Source organism: Salmo trutta, chromosome 2, assembly GCF_901001165.1.
Source record: "Salmo trutta chromosome 2, fSalTru1.1, whole genome shotgun sequence".
Classification (NCBI taxonomy): Eukaryota; Metazoa; Chordata; class Actinopteri; order Salmoniformes; family Salmonidae; genus Salmo; species Salmo trutta.
Window position 1 is genome coordinate 17,574,793 of NC_042958.1, and position 25,262 is coordinate 17,600,054.

At 39.6% G+C, this 25,262-nt stretch overlaps 1 protein-coding gene across 2 annotated transcripts in view; it reads right to left on the minus strand.

Moving 5' to 3' along the window:
• The window catches only part of LOC115152342 (catenin delta-2-like), a 412,167-nt gene that overhangs the window by 191,333 nt on the left and 195,572 nt on the right, over positions 1–25,262 (minus strand). For both annotated transcript variants that reach the window (XM_029697114.1, XM_029697124.1), the window contains exons 7-11: positions 20,943–21,066; positions 20,308–20,527; positions 20,089–20,203; positions 19,837–19,969; positions 8,115–8,264 (exon numbers count right to left, since the gene is read on the minus strand). In XM_029697114.1, coding sequence (XP_029552974.1) covers positions 8,115–8,264; positions 19,837–19,969; positions 20,089–20,203; positions 20,308–20,527; positions 20,943–21,066 — 742 coding nt within the window. The remainder of the gene's footprint in view (positions 1–8,114; positions 8,265–19,836; positions 19,970–20,088; positions 20,204–20,307; positions 20,528–20,942; positions 21,067–25,262) is intronic.

Below are 25,262 nucleotides of genomic sequence, written 5' to 3' on the forward strand. Positions count from 1 at the left end.
TTGTTATACTGACTATAACTGTATATACTGACCTAATACTGTTTGACTATATAATGACTATACTCGTTATATGACTGTGTATACTGACTATACTGTTATATATTAACTATACTGTTATATACTGACTATAATGTTATACTGACTATACTGGTATACTGACTATACTGCTATATACTGACTATACTGTTATACTGACTATACTGGTATACTGACTATACTGTTATATACTGACTATACTGTTATACTACTGTTATAATGACTATACTGTTATATTAACTATACTGTTATATACTGACTATAATGTTATACTGACTATACTGGTATATACTGACTATACTGTTATATACTGACTAAACTGTTATACTGACTATACTGATATACTGACTATACTGTTATACTGACTATACTGTTATACTACTGTTATAATGACTATACTGTTATACTGACTATACTGTTATACTGACTATACTGTTATACTACTGTTATAATGACTATACTGTTATACTGACTATACTGTTATACTGACTATACTGTTATAATGACTATACTGTTATACTGACTATACTGTTATATACTGACTATACTGTTATACTACTGTTATAATGACTATACTGTTATACTGACTATACTGTTATACTGACTGTACTGTTATACTGACTATACTGTTATAATGACTATACTGTTATACTGACTATACTGTTACACACTGACAATACTGTTATATACTGACTATACTGTTATATACTGACTATACTGTTATATACTGTTATACTGACTATACTGTTATATTAACTATACTGTTATATACTGACTATAATGTTATACTGACTATACTGGTATACTGACTATACTGTTATATACTGACTATACTGCTATATACTGACTATACTGTTATACTGACTATACTGGTATACTGACTTTACTGTTATATACTGACTATACTGACTATACTGTTATACTGACTACTGTCATATACTGACTATACTGTTATATACTGAATATACTGTTATACTGACTATATTGTTATACTGACTAAACTGTTATACTGACTATACTGATATACTGACTATACTGTTATACTGACTATACTGTTATACTACTGTTATAATGACTATACTGTTATACTGACTATACTGTTATACTGACTATACTGTTATACTACTGTTATAATGACTATACTGTTATACTGACTATACAGTTATAATGACTATACTGTTATACTGCCTATACTGTTATATACTGACTATACTGCTATATACTGACTATACTGTTATACTGACTATACGGTTATATTGACTATACTGTTATATACTGGCTATACTGTTATATACTGACTATACTGCTATATACTGACTATACTGTTATACTGACTATACTGGTATACTGACTATACTGACTATACTGACTATACTGTTATACTGACTACTGTCATATACTGACTATACTGTTATATACTGAATATACTGTTATACTGACTATAGTGTTATACTGACTAAACTGTTATACTGACTATACTGATATACTGACTATACTGTTATACTGACTATACTGTTATACTACTGTTATAATGACTATACTGTTATACTGACTATACTGTTATACTGACTATACTGTTATACTGACTATACTGGTATACTACTGTTATAATGACTATACTGTTATACTGACTATACTGTTATACTGACTATACTGTTATATACTGACTATACTGTTATACTACTGTTATAATGACTATACTGTTATACTGACTATACTGTTATACTGACTGTACTGTTATACTGACTATACTGTTATAATGACTATACTGTTATACTGACTATACTGTTACATACTGACAATACTGTTATATACTGACTATACTGTTATATAATGACTATACTGTTATATACTGTTATACTGACTATACTGTTATATTAACTATACTGTTATATACTGACTATAATGTTATACTGACTATACTGGTATACTGACTATACTGCTATATACTGACTATACTGTTATACTGACTATACTGGTATACTGACTATACTGTTATATACTGACTATACTGACTATACTGTTATACTGACTACTGTCATATACTGACTATACTGTTATATACTGAATATACTGTTATACTGACTATAGTGTTATACTGACTAAACTGTTATACTGACTATACTGATATACTGACTATACTGTTATACTGACTATACTGTTATACTACTGTTATAATGACTATACTGTTATACTGACTATACTGTTATACTGACTATACTGTTATACTGACTATACTGGTATACTACTGTTATAATGACTATACTGTTATACTGACTATACTGTTATACTGACTATACTGTTATATACTGACTATACTGTTATACTACTGTTATAATGACTATACTGTTATACTGACTATACTGTTATACTGACTGTACTGTTATACTGACTATACTGTTATAATGACTATACTGTTATACTGACTATACTGTTACATACTGACAATACTGTTATATACTGACTATACTGTTATATAATGACTATACTGTTATATACTGTTATACTGACTATACTGTTATATTAACTATACTGTTATATACTGACTATAATGTTATACTGACTATACTGGTATACTGACTATACTGTTATATACTGACTAAACTGTTATACTGACTATACTGATATACTGACTATACTGTTATACTGACTATACTGTTATACTACTGTTATAATGACTATACTGTTATACTGACTATACTGTTATACTGACTATACTGTTATACTACTGTTATAATGACTATACTGTTATACTGACTATACTGTTATACTGACTATACTGTTATAATGACTATACTGTTATACTGACTATACTGTTATATACTGACTATACTGTTATACTACTGTTATAATGACTATACTGTTATACTGACTATACTGTTATACTGACTGTACTGTTATACTGACTATACTGTTATAATGACTATACTGTTATACTGACTATACTGTTACACACTGACAATACTGTTATATACTGACTATACTGTTATATACTGACTATACTGTTATATACTGTTATACTGACTATACTGTTATATTAACTATACTGTTATATACTGACTCTAATGTTATACTGACTATACTGGTATACTGACTATACTGTTATATACTGACTATACTGCTATACACTGACTATACTGTTATACTGACTATACTGGTATACTGACTTTACTGTTATATACTGACTATACTGACTATACTGTTATACTGACTACTGTCATATACTGACTATACTGTTATATACTGAATATACTGTTATACTGACTATAGTGTTATACTGACTAAACTGTTATACTGACTATACTGATATACTGACTATACTGTTATACTGACTATACTGTTATACTACTGTTATAATGACTATACTGTTATACTGACTATACTGTTATACTGACTATACTGTTATACTGACTATACTGTTATACTACTGTTATAATGACTATACTGTTATACTGACTATACAGTTATAATGACTATACTGTTATACTGCCTATACTGTTATATACTGACTATACTGTTATACTACTGTTATAATGACTATACTGTTATACTGACTATACTGTTATACTGACTGTACTGTTATAATGACTATACTGTTATACTGACTATACTGTTATATACTGGCTATACTGTTATATACTGACTATACTGACTATACTTTTATATACTGACTATACAGTTATACTGTCTATACTGTTATATTAACTACACTGTTATATACTGACTATACTGTTATACTGACTATACTGTTATATACTGACTATACTGTTATATACTGACTATACTGTTATATACTCACTATACTGCTATATACTGACTATACTGTTATACTGACTATACTGTTATACTGACTATACTGTTATATACTGACTATACTGCTATATACTGACTATACTGTTATACTGACTATACTGGTATACTGACTATACTGTTATATACTGACTATACTGACTATACTGTTATACTGACTACTGTCATATACTGACTATACTGTTATATGCTGAATATACTGTTATACTGACTATAGTGTTATACTGACTAAACTGTTAAACTGACTATACTGATATACTGACTATACTGTTATACTGACTATACTGTTATACTAATGTTATAATGACTATACTGTTATACTGACTATACTGTTATACTGACTATACTGTTATACTGACTATACTGTTATACTACTGTTATAATGACTATACTGTTATACTGACTATACTGTTATACTGACTATACTGTTATAATGACTATACTGTTATATACTGACTATACTGTTATACTACTGTTATAATGACTATACTGTTATACTGACTATACTGTTATACTGACTGTACTGTTATACTGACTATACTGTTATAATGACTATACTGTTATACTGACTATACTGTTACATACTGACAATACTGTTATATACTGATTATAATGTTATATACTGACTACACTGTTATACTGATTATACTGTTATATACTGGCTATACTGTTATATACTGACTATACTCTTATATACTGTTATACTGACTATACTGTTATATTAACTATACTGTTATATACTGACTATAATGTTATACTGACTATACTGGTATACTGACTATACTGTTATATACTGACTATACTGCTATATACTGACTATACTGTTATACTGACTATACGGTTATACTGACTATACTGTTATATACTGGCTATACTGTTATATACTGACTATACTGTTATATACTGACTATACTGTTATATACTGACTATACTGCTATATACTGACTATACTGTTATACTGACTATACTGTTATATACTGGCTATGCTGTTATATACTGACTATACTGTTATATACTGACTATAATGTTACACTGACTATACTGGTATACTGACTATAATGTTATATACTGACAAAACTGCTATATACTGACTATACTGTTATACTGACTATACTGTTATATACTGGCTATGCTGTTATATACTGACTATACTGTTATATACTGACTATAATGTTATACTAACTATACTGTTATACTGACTATACTGTTATATTGTCTATACTGTTATACTGACTATACTGTTATATTGTCTATACTGTTATACTGACTATACTGTTATACTGACTATACTGTTATATTGTCTATACTGTTATACTAACTATACTGTTATACTGACTATACTGTTATACTGCCTAAACTGTTATACTGGCTAAACTGTTATACTGACTATACTGTTATATTGTCTATACTGTTCTACTAACTATACTGACTATACTGTTATACTGATACTAACTATTCTGTTATACTACTGTTATATACTGACTATACTGTTATTCTGACTATACTGTTATACTGACTATACTGTTATATACTGACTATACAGTTATTCTACTGTTATACTGACTATACTGTTATAGAACTGTTATACTGACTAAACTGTTATACTGACTATACTGTTATACTGACTATACTGTTATACTACTGTTATAATGACTATACTGTTATACTGACTATACTGTTATACTAACTATACTGTTATTCTACTGTTATACTGACTATACTGTTATAAAACTGTTATACTGACTAAACTGTTATACTGACTGTACTGTTATACTGACTATACTGTTATACTACTGTTATAATGACTATACTGTTATACTGACTATACTGTTATACTAACTATACTGTTATTCTACTGTTATACTGACTATACTGTTATAAAACTGTTATACTGACAATACTGTTATACTACTGTTATAATGACTATACTGTTATACTGACTATACTGTTATACTGCCTATACTGTTATACTGACTAAACTGTTATACTGACTATACTGGTATACTGACTATACTGTTATACTGCCTAAACTGTTATACTGGCTAAACTGTTATACTGACTATACTGTTATATTGTCTATACTGTTCTACTAACTATACTGACTATACTGTTATACTGATACTAACTATTCTGTTATACTACTGTTGTATACTGACTAAACTGTTATACTGACTATACTGGTATACTGACTATACTGTTATATTGTCTATACTGTTATACTAACTATACTGTTATACTGACTATACTGTTATACTGCCTAAACTGTTATACTGGCTAAACTGTTATACTGACTATACTGTTATACTGATACTAACTATTCTGTTATACTACTGTTATACTGACTATACTGTTATTCTGACTATACTGTTATACTGACTATACTGTTATAGAACTGTTATACTGACTAAACTGTTATACTGACTACACTGTTATACTACTGTTATAATGACAATACTGTTATACTGACTATGCTGTTATATACTGACTATACTGTTATACTGACTATGCTGTTATATATTGACTATACTGGTATACTGACTATACTGTTATACTGACTATACTGTTATACTGACTAAACTGTTATATACTGACTATACTGTTATACTGACTATACTGGTATACTGACTAAACTGTTATACTGACTATACTGGTGTACTGACTATACTGTTATACTGACTATACTGTTATACTGACTATACTGTTACACTACTGTTATAATGACTATACTGTTATGCTGACTATACTGTTATACTGACTATACTGTTATACTGACTTAACTGTTATACTGACTATACTGTTATACTGACTATACTGTTATACTGACTATACTGGTATACTGACTATACTGTTATACTGACTATACTGTTATACTGACTATACTGTTATACTGTTATAATGACTATACTGTTATAATGACTATACTGTTATACTGTTATACTGACTATACTGTTATACTGACTATACTGATATACTGACTATACTGTTATACTGACTATACTGTTATACTGACTATACTGTTATATACTGACTATACTGTTATATACTGTTATAATGACTATACTGTTATACTGACTATACTGTTATACTGACTATACTGTTATAATGACTATACTGTTATACTGACTATACTGGTATACTGACTATACTGTTATACTGACTATACTGTTATATACTGTTATACTGCCTATATTGTTATACTACTGTTATACTGACTATACTGTTATAATACTGTTATAATGGCTATACTGTTATACTGACTATATTGTTATATTGACTATACTGTTATATACTGTTATACTGACTATATTGTTATATTGACTATACTGTTATATACTGTTATACTGACTATATTGTTATATTGAATCAATTGTTTGGTCCCCACAAGGATAGCAAAACAAACATTTTTGTGTGTGTGTGTGTGTTGCGGGTGTGTGTTCGTGCGTGTGTGTACATGTGTGTGTGACTGAGGCATCACTTATTCATTTTGAATCCCCATTAGCCGCACACAGGCCCTGCAGTGGTCAATCTAACCATCTTTAAACACACTGTTCTGTAGCCGGCTGCATTAAATAAGCCAATAATTCAGGAATCGATCAATAGCGCTCACTAAGAGATTTCCTACTCTTTGGTCTCGCTGTGGGAAAGATAAGGCAAATGAGTCCCAGTGTGTGTTTTACGATATAAAACGCCTGCATTAGAATTGATCTACTGCAATAACAGTAAATTGTATATGCTATAATTGTGTTTGCAAGGTAGCAAACCCTCAAACATGTAATAACGTACTTCTTAGAGAGTAAACAAATCGTTATATCATATTGCCCAATAAATAAGCTTGGATACACCCTGCCGTAGCGTATAGGCTTAAAGACATGCTCTTTGACTGCAAGCAATTTATTTCTCTTTCATGTACCATACCCATTGATCCAAACAATAAGTAATCTATAGTAGCTTATTTAGCATAATCACTATTTGACCCACATGGTAATGATAGTTATTAATGCCTGGCTGGTTAATGACTGTGAGAAGATATAGCCTAGCGTGACAGAGAGGGCTATTCTCATGTAGAATGATGCTGTAATAGGATTTCGACAGCATACCTAAACCCACATCTAGATAACACAAATTAGTCTCTATTGAAGAATACTGGAGGTTAGTATGTGCTGGAGACAGAACTTTGTGTCTATCTCTATTTTTCTCTTTTTGTTAGTATGTGTACATATTAAAGGTGTGTGTGTTTAAATACTGTAGGATGGATTATAAAGTCTTACCAGTGTTGTTTCCCAGTCCCCTCATAGGTCCTTTGTGGTAGTGGTTGACTCTGTCCTCATAGATGGGCTCTTTGTGGTGGTCTGGGGATCCCAGGGGACGCAAGTCTGGACCACAGTGACTGTGCTGATTATTGTAGGAACCCCTGGAACCTGGAGAGGGGGAGGTAGGGTGTAAATGAGGGAGGAAGAGAGAGAAAGACATAGAGAAAGACAGAGAGAGAGAGGGGAGAGAGAGAAATCAGCCCTGAGTATTGACTTTTCTCCAGCAAAATGTAATTCTCCATACACATTGTCCCTAAGAGTTCCAGCCTCTCCTCCCTTTCTCTGTAATCATCTTAGCTTCTGTCCCAATAGTCTCTCTCTAGCCTCCTCTACTCCCATAGCCTCCAGCCTCTCCTCTCCTCTCTTTCTTTGTAATCATCTTAGCTTCTGTCCCAATAGTCTCTCTCTAGCCTCCTCCACTCCCATAGCCTCCAGCCTCTACTCCCATAACCTCTATAGCAGGGATCATCAACTACATTAATATTTTTTTTAAGCAGATGGTCAGGGGGCTGTAAAATTATTTCAAATAATAATTTCTAGATTGCAAGAAGCCCAAACAGATATAATATTTGACAAAAATAATTTCAAACCTTCCTTAAATTTGTGTGGGAATATTTTGGAACAGATATCCTAAATTAAAATCTCTTGCAGCTGATTTCCTGGTGTTTTTACAGTCTTATGTCCAACAATAAAGAAACAAAAATATATATATATTTGTTTTGTATTTATTTGCTCAGAAAACTTGGGCGGGGGGTCACCAGTTGGGGAACCCTGCTCTATTCCCCTAGCACCTCTCTATCCCTGCCTTCTTCAGTCCACTATACACTGGGATAGTAGTGGAAAACTCTACACGCACACACACACTTCACAACCCTGGCTCATTCCCGACAGTGAGAAGCCAGAATCTATCCCCCAGCATAAGAGAGGAAAGAGTATGTGCATGTACGTGTGTAAATGTCTGTGTTTGTGCAGCAGGTATTCTACACTGGGGGACCATGAGGAAATGTCATCCACGGATGAAGAGGGAACTAATGGGAGGAGGAGAGGAGAGAGGGATGAGGAGAGAGGGATGAGGAGAGAGGGATGAGGAGAGAGGGATGAGGAGAGGGGGATGAGGAGAGAGGGATGAGGAGAGAGGGATGAGGAGAGAGGGATGAGGAGAGGGGGATGAGGAGAGAGGGATGAGGAGAGAGGGATGAGGAGAGAGGGATGAGGAGAGAGGGGATGAGGAGAGAGGGATGAGGAGAGAGGGATGAGGAGAGAGGGATGAGGAGAGGGATGAGGAGAAGGGAATGAGGAGAAGGGAATGAGGAGAGAGGATGAGGAGAGAGGGATGAGGAGAGAGGGATGAGGAGAGAGGGATGAGGAGAGAGGGATGAGGAGAAGGGAATGAGGAGAGAGGGATGAGGAGAGAGGGATGAGGAGAGAGGGATGAGGAGAAGGGAATGAGGAGAAGGGAATGAGGAGAGAGGGATGAGGAGAGAGGTAGGAGGAGAGAGAGATGAGGATAGGAGGATGATGAGAGAGGGATGATGATAGGAGGATGATGAGGATAGGAGGATGATGAGAGAGGGATGAGGAGAGAGGGATGAGGAGAGAGGGATGAGGAGAGAGGGATGAGGAGAGAGGTAGGAGGAGAGAGGGATGAGGATAGGAGGATGATGAGAGAGGGATGATGATAGGAGGATGATGAGGATAGGAGGATGATGAGAGAGGGATGAGGAGAGATGGATGAGGAGAGAGGGATGAGGAGAGAGGGATGAGGAGAGAGGGATGAGGAGAGATGGATGAGGAGAGAGGGATGAGGAGAGAGGGATGAGGATAGGAGGATGATGAGAGAGGGATGATGATAGGAGGATGATGAGGATAGGAGGATGATGAGAGAGGGATGAGGAGAGATGGATGAGGAGAGAGGGATGAGGAGAGAGGGATGGGGATAGGAGGATGATGAGAGAGGGATGAGGACAGGAGGATGATGAGAGAGGGATGAGGATAGGATGATGATGAGAGAGGGATGATGATGAGAGAGGGATGATGAGAGAGGGATTAGGATAGGAGGATGATGAGAGAGGGATGAGGAGAGAGTGATGAAGAGAGTGGGATGAGGAAAGAGGGATGATGAGAGAGGGATGAGGAGAGAGGGATATTGAGAGAGGGATGAGGAGAGAGGGGTGAAGAGAGAGGGATGTTGAGAGAGGGATGAGAAAAGAGGGATTAGGAGAGAGGGGTGAAGAGAGAGGGATGAGGAGAGAGGGGTGAAGAGAGAGGGATGTTGAGAGAGGGATGAGGAGAGAGGGATGATGAGAGAGGGATTAGGAGAGAGGGGTGAAGAGAGAGGGATGTTGAGAGAGGGATTAGGAGAGAGGGGTGAAGAGAGAGGGATGTTGAGACAGGGATTAGGAGAGAGGGATGATGAGAGAGGGATTAGGAGAGAGGGGTGAAGAGAGAGGGATGATGAGAGAGGGATTAGGAGAGAGGGGTGAAGAGAGAGGGATGTTGAGAGAGGGATTAGGAGAGAGGGATGATGAGAGAGGGATTAGGAGAGAGGGATGATGAGAGAGGGATTAGGAGAGAGGGGTGAAGAGATACGGATGATGAAAGATGGATGAGGAGAGAGGGGTGAAGAGATACGGATGATGAGAGATGGATGAGGAGAGAGGGGTGAAGAGAGAGGGATGTTGAGAGAGGGATTAGGAGAGAGGGGTGAAGAGAGAGGGATTAGGAGAGAGGGATGATGAGAGAGGGATTAGGAGAGAGGGGTGAAGAGAGAGGGATGTTGAGAGAGGGATTAGGAGAGAGGGGTGAAGAGAGAGGGATGAGGAGAGAGGGGTGAAGAGATACGGATGATGAGAGATGGATGAGGAGAGAGGGGAACACAGTCAGTTGCACTAACAAAAGGAGGTATTCTCCCTGAATGCTGTATTTCTATAGTGTACCAGTCAAAAGTTTGGACACACCTACTCATTCCAGGGGTTTTCTTGTTTACTATTTTCTGCATTGGAGAATAACATTGAAGACATCAATAACACATATGGAATCATGTAGTAACTAAAAAAGTTTTAAACATATCAAAATATATTTTATATTTGAGATTCTTCAAATTAGCCACCCTTCGCCTTGATGACAGCTTTGCACACTCTCAGCATTCTCTCAACCAGCTTTTTATTTTTCGAAATTTTTATTTCACCTTTATTTAACCAGGTAGGCCAGTTGAGAACAAGTTCTCATTTACAACTGCGACCTGGCCAAGATAAAGCAAAGCAGTGCGACAAAAACAACAACACAGAGTTACACATGGGATAAACAAACGTACAGTCAATAACACAATAGAAAAATCTATATACAGTGTGTGCAAATGTAGTAAGATTAGGGAGGTAAGGCAATAAATAGGCCATAGTGGCGAAATAATTACAATTTAGCATTAACACTGGAGTGAGATGTACAGATGATGATGTGCAAGTAGAGATACTTGGGTGCAAAAGAGCAAAAATAAACAACAATATGGGGATGAGGTAGTTGGGTGGGCTATTTACAGATGGGCTGTGTACAGGTGCAGTGATCGGTTAGCTGCTCTGACAGCTGATGCTTCAAGTTAGTGAGGGAGATATAGCTCTCCAGCTTCAGTGATTTTTGCAATTCGTTCCAGTCATTGGCAGCAGAGAACTGGAAGGAAAGGCAGCCAAAGGAGGAGTTGGCTTTGGGGATGTCCAGTGAAATATGCCTGCTGGAGCGCATGCTACGGGTGGGTGTTGCTATGGTGACCAGTGAGCTGAGATAAGGCGGGGCTTTACCTAGCAAAGACTTATAGATGCCAGTGAGTTTTGCGATGAATATGAAGCGAGGGCCAGCCAACGAGAGCATACAGGTCACAGTGGTGAGAAGTATATGGGGCTTTGGTGACAAAACGGATGGCACTGTGATAGACTACATACAATTTGCTAAGTAGAATGTTGGAGGCTATTTTGTAAATTACATCGCCGAAGTCAAGGATCGGTAGGATAGTCAGTTTTACAAGAGTATGTTTAGCAGCATGAGTGAAGGAGGCTTTGTTGTGAAATAGGAAGCCGATTCTAGATTTAATTTTGGATTGCAGATGTTTAATGTGAGTCTGGAAGGAGTGTTTACAGTCTAACCAGACAGCTAGGTATTTGTAGTTGTCCACATATTCTAATTCAGAACCGTCCAGAGTAGTGATGCTAGTCGGGCGGGCGGGTGCGGGCAGAGATCGGTTGAAGAGCATGCATTTAGTTTTACTTGCATTTTAGAGCAGTTGGAGGCCACGGAAGGAGTGTTGTATGGCATTGAAGCACGTCTGGAGTTTTGTTAACACAGTGTCCAAAGAAGGGCCAGAAGTATACAGAATGGTGTCTTCTGCGTAGAGGTGGATCAGAGAATCACCAGCAGCAAGAGCGACATCATTGAAATATACGGAGAAAAGAGTTGGCCTGAGAATTGAACCCTGTGGCATCCCCATAGAGACTGCCAGAGGTCCGGACAACAGGCCCTCCGATTTGACACACTGAAATCTATCTGAGAAGTAGTTGGTGAACCAGGCGAGGCAGTCATTTGAGAAACCAAGGCTGTTGAGTCTGCCGATAAGAATGCGGTGATTGACAGAGTCGAAAGCCTTGGTCAGGTCGATGAAGACGGCTGCACAGTACTGTCTTTCATACCAGATTGCATAGCGGAGAAGGTACGGTGGGATTCGAAATGGTCGGTGATCTGTTTGTTAACTTGGCTTTCGAAGATTTTAGAAAGGCAGGGCAGAATGGATATAGGTCTGTAACAGTTTGGGTCTAGAGTGTCTCCCCCTTTGAAGAGGGGGGTGACCGCGGCAGCTTTCAATTTTTAGGGATCTCAGATGATAGGAAAGAGAGGTTGAACAGGCTAGTAATAGGGGTTGCAACAATTGCGGCGGATAATTCTGGAAAGAGAGGGTCCAGATTGTTTAGCCCAGGTGATTTGTAGGGGTCCAGATTTTGCAGCTCTTTCCGAACACCAGCTATCTAGATTTGGGCGAAGGAGAAGAAGGGGGGGCTTGGGCAAGTTGCTGCGTTGGGTGCAGAGATGTTGGCAGGGGTAGCCAGTTAGAAAGCTCGGCCAACCATAGAAAAATGCTTATTGAAATGGATTTATTGGTGGTGACAGTATTTCCTAGCCTCAGAGCAGTGGGCAGCTGAGAGGAGGTGCTCTAATTCTCCATGGACTTCACAGTGTCCCAAAACGTTTTGGAATTTGTGCTACAGGTTGCAAATTTCTGTTTGAAAAAGCTATCCTTTGCTTTCCTAACTGAGTGTGTATATAACTTCCCTGAAAAGTTGCATATCGCGGGTTCTATTCAATGCTAATGCAGTAGGCCACAAGATGTTTTTGTGATTGTCAAGGGCATTCAAGTCTGGAGTGAACCAAGGGCTATATCTGTTCTTAGTTCTACATTTTTTGAATGGGGCATGCTTATTTAAGATGGTGAGGAAAGCACTTTTAAAGAATAACCAGGCATCTCTACTGACGGGATGAGGTCAATATCCTTCCAGGATACCCGGGCCAGGTCGATTAGAAAGGCCTGCTCGCTGAAGTGTTTTAGGGAGCGTTTGACAGTGATGAGGGGTGACCATTTGACCGGGGACCCATTGCGGACAGATTGCAATGAGGCAGTGATTGCTGAGATCCTGGTTGAAGACAGCAAAGCTGTGTTTAGAGGATTACGTCTACGAGGATGCCCGTGTTTACGGATTTGGGGTTGTACCTGGTAGGTTCCTTGATAATTTGTGTGAGATTGAGGGCATCTAGCTTAGATTGTAAGACGGCCGGGGTGTTAACCATATCCCAGTTTAGGTCACCTAACAGTACGAACTCTGAAGATAAATGGGGGGCAATCAATTCACATAAGGAGTCCAGGGCACAGCTAGGGCCTGAGGGGGGTCTATAACAAGCGGCAACAGTGAGAGACTTATTTTCTGGAAAGATGTATTTTTAAAAGTAGAAGCTCGAACTGTTTGGGTACAGACCTGGATAGCATGACAGAACTCAGTAGGCTCTCTCTGCAGTAGATTGCGACTTTGCTCCCTTTGGCAGTTCTACCTTGGTGGAAAATGTTGTAGTTGGGGATGGAAATTTCTGAATTTTTGGTGGCATTCCTCAGCAGCGATTCAGACACGGCTAGGTCATCAGAGTTGGCAGAGTGTGCTAAAGCAGTGAGTAGAACAAACTTAGGGAGGAGGCTTCCTATGTTAACATGCATGAAACCAAGGCTTTTACGGTTACAGAAGTCAACAAATGATAGTGCCTGGGGAATAGGTGTGGTACTGGGGTCTACAGGGCCTGGGTTAACCTCTACATCACCAGAGGAACAGAGGAGGAGTAGGATAAGTGTACGGCTAAAGGCTATAAGAACTGGTCGTCTCGTGCGTCGGGAACAGAGAATAAAAGGAGAAGATTTCTGGGCGTGGTAGAATAGGTTCAGGGCATAATGTACAGACAAGGGTATGGCAGGATGTGAGTACAGTGGTAAACCTAGGCGTTGAGTGACGATGAGAGAGGTTTTGTCTCTAGTGGCACCAGTTAAGCCAAGTGAGGTCTCCGCATGTGTGGGGGTGGGACAAAAGAGCTATCTAAGGCAAGGTGAGCGGGACTGAGGGCTCTACAGTGAAATAAAACAATAAGAACTAGCCGAGACAGCAGTAGACAAGGCATATTGACATTAGAGAGAGGCAGAAAGCAGTAACAGGTGTTGATCGGGAGAGCTAAGACAACAACGGGTAAATAGCGATGAATGGGCAGAGCGGGTCAGTTAGGTACATACAGGACCTGAGTTCGAGGCTGGGGGCTCCAGATAAACAAAATTAGGTACCATGTAATTGAAACAGTCCAGGGGGCATCAGCTGTGTAGCTGAGTGATCATAGGGTCCAAAGAACAGCAATAGGTGAGTCAGGGAGCCGTTTAGTAGTCAGTACTACGCTAGTCAAGTGGGAGACACAGTGTTTAGAAAGCTAGCAGGCTGGGGCAAGAAGATGGGTCTTCGGCGACATCGCAACGGAAAATCCTGTTGAGACCACATCGGGCGATTACGTCGGCAGACCAGTCGTGATGGATCAGTGGGGCTCTGTGTCGACAATAAAGGGTCCTTGCCAATTGGCCTAATAGGTATTGTAGCGCTAGAATTAGCTGATATACGGGGCCTAGCTCGAGGCTAGCTCAAGGCTAACTGGTGCTTGCTTCAGGACAGAGGCGTTAGCTAACAGTAGCCACCTGGTAGCAGCTAGCTAGCTACGATGATCCGGTGTAATGATCCAGAGCGGCAGGAATCCGGTGATGTGGTAGAGAGAAGCAGTCCGATATACTCTGGGTTGATATCGCTCTGTGCAGACAGGCATGTATTGTCCGAGCTAAAGCTGGCGGTGTCCGAGCTAAATGTGAAGACTGCTAGCCGTGGCTAACAAAGACTAGTAGCTAGTTAGCTGGCTAGCTCCTGACCGAGGTTCCAGTTATAAGGAATAAAAATAGCAGAACCATACCACATTGGGTGATGCGGGTTGCAGGAAAGTATATTTAGTTGATAGATAGAAAGTGAGATTAAAATGTATATGAGAAAAAAACGGGGAAAAAAAATATTATTTACACAGGATAAGACACAGGAAAAGACAACGACAAACATAACACACATCGGACTGCTACGCCATCTTGGATCACAGCTTCATGAGGTAGTCACCTGGAATGCATTTCAATTAACAGGTATGCCTTGTTAAAAGTTCATTTGTGGAATGTATTTCCTTCATAATGTGTATGAGCCAATCAGTTGTGTTGTGACATAGTAGGGGTGGTATACAGAAAATAGCCTTATTTGGTAAAAGACCAAGTCCATATTACTGCAAGAACAGCTCAAATAAGCAAAGAGAAACAGCAGTCCATCATTACTTTAAGACATGAAGGTCAGTAAATTCGGAAAATGTCAAGAACTTTGAAAGTCTCTTCAAGTGCAGTCGCAAAAACCATCAAGCGCTGTGATGAAACTGTCTCTCATGAGGACCGCCACAGGAAAGGAAGACCCAGAGTTACCTCTGCTGCAGAGAATAAGTTGATTAGAGTTAACTGCACCTCAGATTGCAGCTCAAATAAATGCTTCACAATTCAAGTATCAGACACATCTCAACCTCAACTGTTCAGAGGAGACTGTGTGAATCAGGACTTCATGGTCGAATTGCTGTAAGGAACCCTCTACTGAAGGACACCAATAATAAGAAGAGACTTGCTTGAGCCAAGAAACACGAACAAAGGATATTAGATCGGTGGAAGTCTGTCTTTTGGTCTGATGAGTCCAAATTTGAGATTTTTGGTTCCAAACGCCGTTTCTTTGTGAGATGCAGAGTAGGTGAACGGATGATCTCTCCATTTGTAATTCCCAACGTGAAGCATGGAGGAGAAGGTGTGTTGGTGTGGGGGTGCTTTGCTGGTGACACCGTCAGTGAATTATTTAGAATTCAAGGCACACTTAACCAGCATGGATACCACAGCATTCTGCAGCGATAAGCCATCCCATCTGGTTTGCGCTTAGTGGGACTATGATTTGTTTTTCAACAGGACAATGACCCAACACACCTCCAGGCTGTGTAAGGGCTATTTGACCAAGAAGGAGAGTGATGGAGTGCTGCATCAGATGACCTGGCCTCCACAATCACCCAACCTCAACCAAATTGAGATGGTTTGGGATGAGTTGGACCGCAGGGTGAAGGAAAAGCAGCCAACAAGTGTTCAGCATATGTGGGAACTCCTTCAAAACTGTTGGAAAAACATTCCAGGTGAAGCTGGTTGAGAGAATGTCAAGCGTGTGCAAAGCTGTCATCAAGGCAAAGGGTGGCTACTTTGAAGAATCTAAAATATACAATATATTTTGAGTTGTTTAACACTTTTTTGGTTACTACATGATTCCATGTGTGTTATTTCATAGTTTTGATATCTTCACTATTATTCTACAATGTAGAAAACAGTAAAAATAAAGAAAAACTCTTGAATGAGTAGGTATGTCCAAACTTTTGACTGGTGCTTTATATTGTGCTGATCTCCAGTGGTAGAGGGTATTTTACCAAGCTACTGTGTAGGGAGGACAGAGTTGTTATGTAATCTCTATAGAGCATATTGTCTAGCATCAGCCATAAAATAATAAGATTCAAAATGCATTTTCCTCAGTCCTTTGTGTGTGTGTGTGTGTGTGTGTGTGTGTGTGTGTGTGTGTGTGTGTGTGTGTGTGTGTGTGTGTGTGTGTGTGTGTGTGTGTGTGTGTGTGTGAGTGTGAGAGAGAGTGTGTGTGAGAGTGTGTGCGCGCACGCACGTTTCCCCCTTTTTTGGCAGGATTCCCGAACACAGACACCTCTGACTTTTCCTCACTGAGTGCTTGTTCATTACACTGCATAACAAATGTATGGCAGGGCCTCCCTGGGAGGAAGAAGGAAGGGGGAGAGGGGAGTGAAAGAGCAAGAGACAGAGACAGAGACAGAGACAGAGAGAGACAGAGAGACAGAGAGAGACAGAGACCTAGAGCGAGACAGAGAAAGCTAATAATAAAATAAAATATTTGGCATGGGTCATCAGAGACTCAAAAAGTTCTACAGCTGCACCATCGAGAGCATCCTGACCGGTTGCATCACTGCCTGGTATGGCAACTGCTCGGCATCTGACCGTAAGGCGCTACAGAGGGTAGTGCGTACGGCCCAGTACATCACTGGGGCCAAGCTTCCTGCCATCCAGGACCTATATACTAGGCAGTGTCAGAGGCCCCAAAAAATGTCAAAAACTCCAGTCACCCAAGTCATAGACTGTTCTCTCTGCTACCACACGGCAAGTGGTACCGAAGCACCAAGTCTAGGTCCAAAAGGATCATTAACAGCTTCTACCCCAAGCCATAAGACTGCTGAACAAGTAATCAAATGACCACCCTAACTATTTGCATTTACACCCCCCCACCCCCTTTGTTTTTACACTACTGCTACTTGCATAGTCACCTTACCCCTACCTGGATGTACAAATTACCTCGACTAACCTGTACCCCTGCACATTGACTCAGTACCTGTACAAATGTATATAGCCTCGTTATTCTTGTTTTATTGTGTTACTTTTTTTTTTTTTTACTTTAGTTTATTTACTAAATATTTTCTAAACTTTATTTTCTAAAAATTGCATTGTTGGTTAAGGGCTTGTAAGTAAGCGTTTCACTGTTGTATTCGGAGCACGTGACAAATAACATGTGATTTGATCTAGAGTAGTAATAATGAAGAGAAGGAAGCTGTCTCCCTTTAACACTATGGATGGTTATTGACCAAAATGAGGGTTTGAATATGGACAGAGAGGAAAAAAGGATGGAGGGAACCAAGAAAAGAGGAGCACTAATTAGAATGATGGACACACTCCGTCGCCTGTCTCATCCTTGTCATCCTCCTCTCCTCACCGGCTCTCTTCCCTCCCTTCTTTGATGTCTCATGGAGACTTACTGAGTCACTGCTCAGGCTCCCCAAATCAAAGTGCTCAACTGTTAGGATGGAGGGATGAGAGAGAGAGGGAGGGAGCTGGCCTCCCATGACACTATGAAACTTGAAATTTGATACAGTCAGAAAAATGTTAGAATGATTAAAGAAAATAAAAGGAATATGCAAAACCAGCCCAAGTCCCCTGCTGCCTGTGTTCAGCTCTTAACCTCCTGTTTGTGTGCTAAAAATGAAACAAGGACTATATTATTATAAAGTATTATATAAATATGATCATAAAACCACAATGCAACACCACTACTAAGTATTGCTTTAGCCTGTTACTCTTGAGGATTTAACTCATTCTATAACAAAGTCATTAATGTTTTCACTTTGATGTTTGTGCTCAATGTCAAAGATAAATAAATACGTGATTATTATTAAACAAGTAGCTAGCATAACATAGCCAAAACATTCAGCGTTGCATTCATGTTATAGCTAGCAGCGTTTCAAATGTACACAGGCAACAATCTTCAACCTCCTGTCTTGTTTCTAAGGAAGAAGTAGCACTTCTCAATTCTTAGAAAACAATTGAATTTAATCTTTAGAATTGATGGAATTTTTCAGGACCTGACACTAGCTAAGGCCATCTTTCAGTATTTGTATACAGTAATGTCTCCAAAACTCTCTCTAAGTGTAAAATAGAGCACAACCCTGGCCTGTGTTCTATTCTCTCTCCACACAAAAAGCCCTTGAAGCATCACGACTCAGCTGTATAAGAGGCTGATTGCAGTCTTCAGAAGCACTGAACCTTCAGATGACATTCAACAAACACACAGCTTATTCAACACACACACCAACACACTTACACACACACACACACACACACACACACACACACACACTGCAGAGCACAACCACTCATTACTGCAGAGCCACAGGTCTGTTATTGGGATCAATAAGAGAAAAGATGTTAGTAACCTGACAGACAGTTATTACCACTGAGTTACTCTAACTCAAAGATAACAGTCAACAACTCACTCACACCGAGGACAACAGTCAGACCACATAACAAGGTAAAGACCAACTCTAGGCCAAGGACTCACTTAACTCTATACAGAAGAGTAAATAACAGCAGAGGAAAAGTATTCAGTGTTTGCAATGCATACATGGAGGGATTCACTTTGAGAGGCACGTCGTGCGCGCATGTGTGTGTACGTCTTACCTGCCAGACTGCCAGGCCTCTGTAGCGTAGCGGTAGCATAGAGCTCATGGGATATCTTGTACTGGTCGGAGGCGTGGTGAGCAGCCAGTCTTTTAGGAGACAGAGTAGCGTAGCTCCCTATGCCCGAACTCATCTAGTGATTCACATAGAAACACATTGTGTAGAACAGACATGATTATCTTTATTCTAGAGAATGTTGCTTAAGAATAATGTGCAGTACTATGCATTGGATATCTGTGTTTCAATACACACCAGGTGTAGTGGAGATGATGAAGCGCTAGCCCCTCCCCCGGCAACTGTTGCTATGGAGTTGGGTGGAGAGCCCACCCTCAGCGGAGACCCTGTTGTTGTCACGGCACCAGTGGTGCTGTAAGCATAACAACTTGTTTGGTTATGGTGATCATTTTAAATGTTTTCAATTGTAGGTTTAAACTCGTTCTTCTTCCAAACCAACCAATGAAATGGCCCTACCTGTAGGACTTGGCGAGTCGGTTGGCTGGGGACTGTTTGTTGGGTGAGGATGAGGAGGAGGAAGGTAGGCGCTGGGTGGTAGCGTAGCCCGGTGTGTCTGAGGCTGAGCCCAGGCGCTGCAGCTTGCTGGGAGAACCAGACCCTCCACCTCCACCTCCACCTCCGGTCAGAGGGGAACTCACACGCTGGGCAGGCAGGGTGGAACTGGAGTAGTAGTGACCTGGGATCAGATGGAACAGGGGTTATAACAAGGTTGAAGAATGTTAGTCCTCTAGATGTTGATCTAACACCAGTTTAGCACTTTCCCTAAGCTGTTGCTCGATCTGTGGCTAAGGGCAATTTCTAACCGAAGCTGAAAGGATTGGATGCCATGTGTAGTACCTTTAATGGTATTATCTCTGTCTCATTTCTCTTTATGTATAATGGTATGTACTGTATTATAATACAATAATTTCTAACAAAAGCTAAAAAGATTGGATGGCATGTGTGGTTCCTGGTCTCTTTAAGGACATTATCTCTCTCTCTAAATTCTGTCTATACAATGTTATGTATACAGTATATTGTATTTATATAATGTAGATGTGTACTGGTATTGTAGGTATATTGTATGTATATAATGCAGATATACAGCATACCGATTGTGGGAAGCTGTGCATCAGGCAGATGAAAGGCACTGCCATGGCTCTGAGAGAAGGAGTCTCCTCCACTACCTCCCCCTCCCCCTGCCTGCTGCTGCTGGGCCGCACGACTAGATGTCACCTGGAGGGAGAAAGAGAGAGCGTAAAGAGAGAGAGATTAAAGAGAGTGATAGAGGAGAGAGGGGAAAGAAGAGACAGAGAGAGGGGAGTAAAGAGACAGAGGGAGACAGACAGAGAGAGAGAGAGAGAGAGAGAGAGAGAGAGAGAGCAGTGGACAGAGAGGGAGAGGGAGAGGGAGAAGGGGGGGTTGTAAAAGACAGGAAATTACTATTCTACCTTATCACCACATCACTTCTATCTACATCTTCTTAAGGTAACAGATAGACATTTCTAAAAGTTAGAACCTATAACACTGCCACAGATGATATCCGGTCCAGTTGGAATCCACAATCAGATCATGCATTTTTTACCAAGTCACAGTGAGGCAGCTTATCCTACCCCAACACAACAGACAGAGTTATCTCATGTATTCCTCTAGATCCTCAGAGACAGGAGCACATCATATGTTTCTACTCCTCTGAGCTCCTTCCCATTATGCTAATGACAGTCACCATGAATATGTCTCTAAAGGTGAACCACACACACACACACACACACACACACACACACACACACACACACACACACACACACACACACACACACACACACATACACACACTCTCACACTGAGGCTCGCTTGCAGTAGGCCCCCGTTTAACTGTGCACACACACACACACACACACACACACACATACATAGATACATACACACACACCTTCCTCAGGTTGCTCCTGACTCCAGGATGTATTTTCCCTCCCTAATAAGCCAAAGCGTGTCTACTGATTACAGTGACTCTGTGGTTCCAGGTCACTCATTAAGCCCAGGGACCACAGGGTAGAATGACATTTTTGCATCTACTTATCCATTTTGAGATTTTGGGGTATTTTGGTCCATTAATATTAGTATTTTCAAAAAGTTCAAATAAAAATGTCAAAAAGTTGATGAAAATGTATACTTCCGTTAGTTTATCATACCTTCATCAAAATGTCATGAATTGTAACCACTTTTAAATGGACATACATCCATTATTTCAAATCACACGATATTGAAACACACATATGTAAAAGCCAATTTCATAGAACATTTTACAAATTTGACTATATATTGAAGAGATGGTGACTGGGTCTAAATAAGCGTTTGGTAGTCTAAATTCAGTGTACTTGTCTTTAACTGACTTTTACCAAAAGTCCGACTCATCCCACACGCCAACTAATTTCTCTCAGCTTCAGAAGCATCTGCATTCACCAAATGTTGTGTGGTAATCCTTAGAGGTATTCTCCAGACTCGTTATGGTGTCACATTGCTATTCTTTATGACATTTTCTTTTAAAATGAAATGTTTGTACCTTTCTTTAGTATTCTATAGATAGAAAGATGAATAAAAGTATTTATCCACAATCTGCTATGTATAAGTCTGATTCTAACTTTTGACTTCATCCAGTGTCCAGAAAAATTAATTTGCACATATATAATGAGATTCAGTTGAAGTGGGAAGTTTACATACACCTTAGCCAAATACATTTAAACTCAGTTTTTCACAATTCCTGACATTTAATCCTAGTAAAAAGTCCCTGTCTTAGGTCAGTTAGGATCACCACTTAATTGTAAGATTGTGAAATGTCAGAATAATAGTAGAGAGAATGATTTATTTCAGCATTTATTTCTTTCATCACATTCCCAGTGGGTCAGAAGTTTACATACACTCAACTAGTATTTGGTAGCATTGCCTTTAAATTATTTAACTTGGGTCAAACGTTTTGGATAGCCTTCCAAAAGCTTCCTACAATGTTGGGTGAATTTTGGCCCATTCCTCCTGATAGAGCTGGTGTAACTGAGTCAGGTTTGTAGGCCTCCTTGCTCGCACACGCTTTTTCAGTTCTGCCCACAAATTCTATACAGGATTGAGGTCAGGGCTTTGTGATGGCCACTCCAATACCTTGACTTTGCTGTCCGTAAGCCATTTTGCCACAACTTTGGAAGTATTCTTGGGGTCATTGTCCATTTGGAAGACCCATTTGCGACCAAGCTTTAACTTCCTGACTGATGTCTTGAGATGTTGCTTCAATATATCCACATAATCCTCCTGCCTCATGATGCCATCTATTTTGTGAAGTGCACCAGTCCCTCCTGCAGCAAAGCACCCCCACAACATAATGCTGCCACCCCCATGCTTCACAGTTGGGATGGTGTTCTTCGGCTTGCAAGCATCCCCCTTTTTCCTCCAAACATAACCATGGTCATTATGGCCAAACAGTTCTATTTTTGTTTCATCAGACCAGAGGACATTTCTCTAAAAGGACGATCTTTGTCCCCATGTGCAGTTGCAAACCATTGTCTGGCTTTTTTATGGCGGTTTTGGAGCAGTGGCTTCTTCCTTGTTGAGCGGCCTTTCAGGTTATGTCGATATAGGACTCGTTTTACTGTGGATATAGATACTTTTGTACCTGTTTCCTCCAGCATCTTCACAAGGTCCTTTGCTGTTGTTCTGGGATTGATTTGCACTTTTTGCACCAAAGTACGTTCATCTCTAGGAGACAGAATGCGTCTCCTTCCTGAGCGGTATGACGGCTGCGTGGTCCCATGGTGTTTATACTTGCGTACTGTTGTTTGTACAGATGAACGTGGTACCTTCAGTCGTTTGGAAATTGCTCCCAAGGATGAACCAGACTTGTGGAGGTTTACAATATTTTTTCTGAGGTCTTGGCTGATTTCTTTTGATTTTCCGATGATGTCAAGCAAAGAGGCACTGAGTTTGAAGGTAGGCCTTGAAATACATCCACAGGTACACCTCCAATTGACTAAAATGATGTCAATTAGCTTATCAGAAGCTTCTAAAGCCATGATATCATTTTCTGGAATTTTCCAAGCTGTTTAAAGGCCCAGTCAACTTAGTGTATGTAAACTTCTGACCCACTGGAATTGTGATACAGTGAAATAATCTGTTTGTAAACAATTGTTGGAAAAATTACTTGTCATGCACAAAGTAGATGTCCTAACCGACTTGCCAAAACTATAGTTTGTTAACAAGATATTTGTGGAGTGGTTGAAAAACAAGTTTTAATGACTCCAACCTAAGTGTATGTAAACTTCCGACTTCACCTGTATCACCTAAGTATCATATTAATACAATATTTCAGAAACATTTTTATTTTTAAAAAAAGTATTATTTTTGTGTCCACATTCAACTGGTAAAAGTTGATTGTGATATGATTAAGGAGAAACATTTACCCTACTAGGGTGTGGTGCCTGGCCTTAACAGAAGGCCAGAATAACTGATTCATCAGACATGGAATGGATTATGCTGTTTAAAACCTGCAGTCATTAGTTCACTAGACTAAAGTCTTAAACCAAACACTCTGAGTCCTCAAATGGCATCCTATTCCCTATTTAGTGAACTATTTTTGACCTAGTGCTCTGATCAAAAGTAATGCACTATATAGGGAATAGGGTGCCATTTGGGACGCAGAACAATCCTGTGGTTGTCTTGGGGTTTCAGCATTGAGGGAGACTCCGCTGTAATGTCAGTGTGCAGATATAGCCTGATCCCTCTGTACCAGGTGACACATCTCCATACCTTAAATATTCATCCGGAGGCCCATAGTGTTATAAATACACTGCAGGAAAACGGCTATCTGAGACAGTGGCTTACATAAACACATGCACACACACACGCACGCATCCACACACGCACACACAAGCACACACACGCGCGCACACGCACACACGCACACACACACGCACACACGCACACGAACACACACGCACACACAAACACGCAAACACACGCACACACACACGCACACACAAAATGAAAGATAAATAGATAGGCACTACGCTCCACTCTTCTTAAGAGATTCACAATGTGTGTTATAGGTGCTAGATCTCTGTGCATTGTTGAAGCAGAAGTACCATTGTAGTATAAATACCTAGCTAGTAGTAGTGTATAAGAGGCTCTACTGTATGTGATGCAGTAGCCTTATATAATCAGCCTGTCCTGGTCTGGAGTAGACTATACAGCCAGCGCTACTCAGAACATCTCCCCAATCAACCTGACATACAGGGCAAAACATCACTGGAACACAACCAGACAGAGAGAGAGACAGAGGGAGGACTGGGCAGGGATGGGGGGATTGGGTGATGTGGAGGACGGTAAAAGTGGACAGAAGCCCTCATATTGGCACAATTGAAACAGGAAGAAAGAAGACAAGAGAGACA